The sequence below is a fragment of the Brachionichthys hirsutus genome, chromosome 15 (genome assembly GCF_040956055.1).
Source record: "Brachionichthys hirsutus isolate HB-005 chromosome 15, CSIRO-AGI_Bhir_v1, whole genome shotgun sequence".
NCBI classification, from domain to species: domain Eukaryota; kingdom Metazoa; phylum Chordata; class Actinopteri; order Lophiiformes; family Brachionichthyidae; genus Brachionichthys; species Brachionichthys hirsutus.
In genome coordinates, this window is record NC_090911.1 from 12,972,044 (window position 1) to 12,977,602 (window position 5,559).

General features: G+C 52.8%; 1 protein-coding gene across 2 annotated transcripts; it reads right to left on the reverse strand.

The window, feature by feature from the left end:
- Positions 1–1,440: 1,440 nt before the first annotated feature.
- On the reverse strand, positions 1,441–5,314 carry LOC137904492 (kidney mitochondrial carrier protein 1-like). Of its 2 annotated transcripts, XM_068748680.1 has the most exons (9): positions 5,167–5,314; positions 4,930–5,077; positions 4,692–4,786; positions 4,450–4,535; positions 3,854–3,949; positions 3,657–3,781; positions 3,418–3,541; positions 2,525–2,605; positions 1,441–2,195 (listed from the first exon to the last, which is right to left on the reverse strand). In XM_068748680.1, the coding sequence occupies exons 1-9, from the start codon at positions 5,228–5,230 to the stop codon at positions 2,154–2,156; spliced, it is 861 nt and encodes a 286-aa protein (XP_068604781.1). In that variant the 5' UTR covers positions 5,231–5,314; the 3' UTR covers positions 1,441–2,153. The 2 variants fall into 2 exon arrangements, with proteins under 2 accessions (XP_068604781.1, XP_068604780.1); XM_068748679.1 differs by having other exon boundaries at positions 3,657–3,949.
- Positions 5,315–5,559: the final 245 nt, after the last annotated feature.

Below are 5,559 nucleotides of genomic sequence, written 5' to 3' on the forward strand. Positions count from 1 at the left end.
CCGTCCTCTCTCAAAGGAGACCTTGATTTCATTGGGTCTGGGCTCCGCCCCCTCTCATGAGGCCTCTGGAGCCCCGCTCAGAACAGTAACGGTTCTGTTGCAGGACGACGGCGATATTTCTTTAGGCCTTCATGAGAATCGTTATGAAAGATTTGCTGCTGACTCCGCCTCCATCCTTTCATCTTCAGTGAAACCCTAATGGATTAAACCGGTTAAAAAACAATTATTACACCATTCATGCTCGCAGCAGCGCCAGCGAGCACATGACCAGCCCTCCACAGCTGAGCGGCACAAAGGGGCTTCTTTCTCCTCGTCTTCGTCCTCGTCTTCGTCCTCGTCTTTCTCCTCGTCTTTGTCTTTCTCCTCGTCTTTGTCCTCGTCCTTGTCCTCGTCTTCCTCCTCGTCTTTGTCCTCGTCTTCCTCCTCGTCTTCCTCCTCGTCTTTCTCCTCGTCTTCGTCCTCGTCTTCGTCCTCGTCTTCGTCCTCGTCTTCGTCCTCGTCTTTGTCCTCGTCTTTGTCCTCGTCTTTGTCCTCGTCTTTGTCCTCGTCTTCGTCCTCGTCTTCGTCCTCGTCTTTGTCCTCGTCTTTGTCCCCGTCTTTGTCCTCGTCTTTGTCCTCGTCTTTGTCCTCGTCTTTGTCCTCGTCTTTGTCCTTCTCCCCGTCTTTGTCCTCGTCTTAGTCCTCGTCTTTCTCCTCGTCTTTGTCCTCGTCTTTGTCCTCGTCTTTGTCCTCGTCTTTGTCCTCGTCTTTGTCCTCGTCTTTGTCCTCGTCTTTGTCCTCGTCTTTGTCCTCGTCTTTGTCCTCGTCTTTGTCCTCGTCTTTGTCCTCGTCTTTGTCCTCGTCTTTGTCCTCGTCTTTGTCCTCGTCTTTGTCCTTCTCCCCGTCTTTGTCCTCGTCTTTGTCCTCATCTTAGTCCTCGTCTTTCTCCTCGTCTTTGTCCTCGTCTTTGTCCTCGTCTTTGTCCTCGTCTTAGTCCTCGTCTTTGTCCTCGTCTTTGTCCTCGTCTTTGTCCTCGTCTTCAGTGTACGGGGTGACGGGTAATGAATAATTGAAAATAACTAACACACGTTAGATGCTTTAAGAACAATTAAAAGCAACAATCAAACAACGACTCACGTCTCACAACAGTTTGAAACTAGAAGACGGGATTAACCGAGGACAGGGACAGGGACAGGGCTGTCCTCGGAGGACAGTCAGCAGCACAGTGACTGGGTTAGACATAAAACACATGGCAAACACGAGACACGGAACAAATTAGCGTCCCGACCGCCCAGGCCCGAGGGCGTCCAACCGTTAGTTTCCTCTGTTTACTACCCAGCTTGACCTTTGACCCGTACTTCAAACCACCAATAACCAGCCATGAAGCCATAACCACAAGCGTGACTTTACATTATGTTACTATAGCTGTCCCTCAGAGGTCGATCAACCAACTCCTTTTGATAATAACAATCTTTATTTAAAGAGCATCGTCATTACACAGCGCCTCACCGTGGTACAAACATGGCACAACATGACCAACGGCGGCTTTTTGTCTTTTATTTCAGGAACCACCAACATTCCCAACAGAAAACAAAAACGTTTGGACAAAGATCCTTTAGCAGCTCATGCACAAGCAGGAAGCACCAAACAAGAAACGCCAGCTGATGCAGTAACGGCGTGTGTCCGTGCACGTAGGCTGAAGAAGAGTTCATGTGGAGCAGATCTACTGTCTGCTTATGCTGGAAGGCTGACCATATATGGGCATGAAGGTGTGTTCTTGGGTACACATTCCAGGGAGACTCCTCCAGGTTTGTCTACTTGCGAACATGAACACTTTGAAATGGGAATGTTGCTGTGACTGTCAGTCACTGTAACTCCGCCCACATCAGAAACTAAGGCACTCGATTTGGAGATGAAATAAAAACCTTTGTGAATAAAAAGTCGACCCTTTGAACCTTTCACGACTCTCCCGTTCACCAGTCAGTAAATTAGATGGCATGAATTTAAGGCCACAGGCTGCGTGTGATTGTAGCCCCGGATCCAGATGTGTTCCTGTGCCGCCCCCCCCCCCCCCCATACACAGGTCGACACCAACACAAGAGTCCCAGCCCAGCCAGCACGTCTGATTTTGGTTCCGTGGGTCCACGCCAGTCGATGCTTCGCCGCCTCCATCATCACACGTTGAGCTTCTTCAGCTGCTCGTACGTGAGGAAGAACTGGAGGCGGAGTAAAGGAGCACTCTGGGAGGAGTTCAGTTTTTGTTTCTCTGCTCCAGCCTCCTCCTTGTTACCTCAATCTACTCTACAGGTAATCTGATTACATTTTTCAGGCCTGATTGGAGCTCAGCGATGAAAGGCTAGCTCCACTCTCCCCATTTAACGCCAAGAATGTATAAAGTTCACACCCCATGGCCCCTCCCCCACCTGTAGAGGCCCCCCATACGAACCTCTGACCATGACTTGGGGCCCTAAGGCAGTAGTCACACATTACATAAAGGCTCTAGCTAGCATTAAGCTAAGCGTCCTTTGAGGCAGTTTAAGGATACGATGATGTTCCACGGGCCGAGGCGGAGCCAGTTGGGAAAGAACCCCTTATAGAAAGCCCTGAAGCCCTCAGTGCGCAACGTCTGAAAGAAAACAGATACGGCGTGTCTCTGTACATGGTATTTATCTGTAGTGAGTATAATACCTGCTATACAGCAGCTAACCTGCCTGTAGTAACTGTAGTACCTGCTATACAGCAGCTAACCTGCCTGTAGTAACTGTAGTACCTGCTATACAGCAGCTAACCTGTCTGTAGTAACTGTAGTACCTGTTATACAGCAGCTAACCTGTCTGTAGTAACTGTAGTACCTGTTATACAGCAGCTAACCTGCCTGTAGTAACTGTAGTACCTGCTATACAGCAGCTAACCTGCCTGTAGTAACTGTAGTACCTGTGATACAGCAGCTAACCTGCCTGTAGTAACTGTAGTACCTGTTATACAGCAGCTAACCTGCCTGTAGTAACTGTAGTACCTGTGATACAGCAGCTAACCTGCCTGTAGTAACTGTAGTACCTGTTATACAGCAGCTAACCTGCCTGTAGTAACTGTAGTACCTGTTATACAGCAGCTAACCTGCCTGTAGTAACTGTAGTACCTGCTATACAGCAGCTAACCTGCCTGTAGTAACTGTAGTACCTGTGATACAGCAGCTAACCTGCCTGTAGTAACTGTAGTACCTGTTATACAGCAGCTAACCTGCCTGTAGTAACTGTAGTACCTGTTATACAGTGTGGGGTGTGTCAGAACATCTTCACTGCGTTACCCCGGTTACGCAGCAAACTGTCAGGGCATGCTAACTGCTAGTCTGTCGTACTATGAATGAAAATCCCATGTTTCATCGCAATATCCAGCAGTACACAGCTATGTATTAACAATCACACAACACACACGCACCTGCACCATGCAGTCCAGTGTTCCCCGGTACAGAGCCCCGCCCCTCTCGTTCATCATACGTGTCCGGACAACGTCCACGGGGTTGGAGGTCAAAGCTCCAGCCAGACCGCACGTAATACTGGACCTTGGGGACAGAACACAGGTTAAAGGTGACGTGTTGATCCGATTGTTCAATCCGCCTCAAGCTAACGAGACACGCCCGACAGGAGGAACACGTCCCTGCGACTCGGCAAACTTACAAGAAATGTGTGTGAAAAGTGTCCCCCATGTAACCAGACAGGATCAGATGCTTCTTGGTGGCGTCGTAGACCGACAGCTCCACGCCGGCCACGATAGCCGCCCTCTGAGCCGTTAGCGAGACCCCCTGGGGAGCGGCACAGACACCCGTCAGAGGGCGTGCGGAGCCGTGGATCAAAGAGCTGCTTCCTGTCTGTACCTTCCACAGCCCCCTGGTTCCCTCCTCCTGGTAGATGTTGATGAAGTTACCCATCATGCTACCCTGGATCACGGTTCCCTGGGCCTGCATGCGGATCTGGGAGGACGGATAAGGTCACGCTCGTCCGTAGATTACCGGACATTTAAACAGCCTTTGATCTTTGCATCAGTCAGACGTCGGCGGATCAGAACACCGATGTCGACTCGGGTTTTAAACGCGTCCATTAACCTGACAGCAGGACGCGTGTTGATCAAACGCAACGTTCCAAACCGGCAGCCACCCAGTAGGATGTCAAGCACCGCCGGGGGTCGGGGGTCGGGGGTCGGCAAGCCCAACGTGGAGAGGAGACGCCCGGTACAGAACGGGAGCGTAGGCGTCGTATCGTTCCCAGGACCGGGTCTATAAATACAACACTTGAGACACCTGATAGCGCTAACGGCTAAGCTATCCAGCCCACGGGGCCTTGAGCGGGCGCCGACCTTTCCAGAGAAGACAGCCACCTGGCCGGTTGTTCAACATTTACCTGCAGCAGGTAATTGCAGCCGTTTGCATAAAGAAGCTGCGGCTCAGTGAGACAGGTAGCAAGGCAAACACACCTTTAGCACGTCCGTGGGGTTGGCGATGGAGGAGGAGACGACGCCAGAGAAGATCCCACACATCATGTTGGCCAAAAGCGTCTCATCTGGAGGAGGAGGAGGAGGAGGAAGAGGAGGAAGAGGACTGAACTGACAACAAGCAGTGAGACACACACCTGCGGCTCCCCCTTCAGGACGGGTCCGTGTGGACGGGGCGGCTCCTCACCTGCTGAGGTGTGCATCGGGGGTATCAGGTAACTCACCTTCCAGTCGGTCGGCCTGCAGGCGCTTCAGGTTCTGGTACGTTCCCAGTTTCATGGTCCCGTAGGAGACCTGGCGCAGCACGGCGGGAGAGATTCTGGAAGGACACATCACGGGACATTGGACCGGTACCGGAGACCCACAGCGAAGCCCCGCCCCCCATCACATCTACTGAAAACACGCTTCTAACGGGACGGAGACCGGAGGGGAGGAGGAGGAGCACGTAAGAGCCAAACTGACCCGGAGTACAGGGCCCGGAGCCCCTCCTCCCGCATGATACTCCGGAGCGCGTGCGTCATGCCTCGGTACCGGACCTCCCGGTATTTACTGTCGCCCACTTGGCCTTGAACCTGAAGACGCGTCTTCGCCAGGTCAATCGGGAACGTCCCTGAAACACACAGCCCGAACGGAACCGTCAGAACACCGAACAACACGCCGGTGCCGTTCATCCGCCGCGCCGCGCCGCGCGTCCCTCACCGCATTCCGCAACGACGGACGCGATCCCGCCGAAGACAAACGGCTTCCAGGGCGCGTCAGACATTTCCTCCGGTCGTGAAGCGGCGCGCGCTCAGAACCTCCGGTAAGAGATAATTCCGCTTCGGCCTCGTCTCACGGAACTCCGCGAGTCCCCTGCGGCGAGTCTCGGAGGAAGTCCCGCCCTGTCGCCACCCATTGGCTGTTGCTAGGCGACCCTGTGAGCGGAGGAGTCTCGAGATCCGTCATGGCGGGAAGTTCAAATGAAAGCTTGCTCCGATCGATCGATCGATCCCGGTTCTCTCCCGGCTTTCATTTGACCGGAACAGACGCTGGTCCGACCGGAAACATCGAAACACGATTACCCGTGAAACTATTGATTGACTGATGACGCGC

Bases quoted from the DNA above. Each gene is read 5' to 3' on its own strand.
- LOC137904492 (XM_068748679.1), bottom strand. From the start codon at position 5,230: ATGTCTGACGCGCCCTGGAAGCCGTTTGTCTTCGGCGGGATCGCGTCC. The intron at 5,078-5,166 runs GTGAGGGACGCG...TGTGTGTTTCAG, and splicing joins GTCCGTCGTTGCGGAATGCG to GGACGTTCCCGATTGACCTG. The intron at 2,196-2,524 runs GTATCCTTAAAC...CTCCGCCTCCAG, and splicing joins TCGGCCCGTGGAACATCATC to TTCTTCCTCACGTACGAGCA.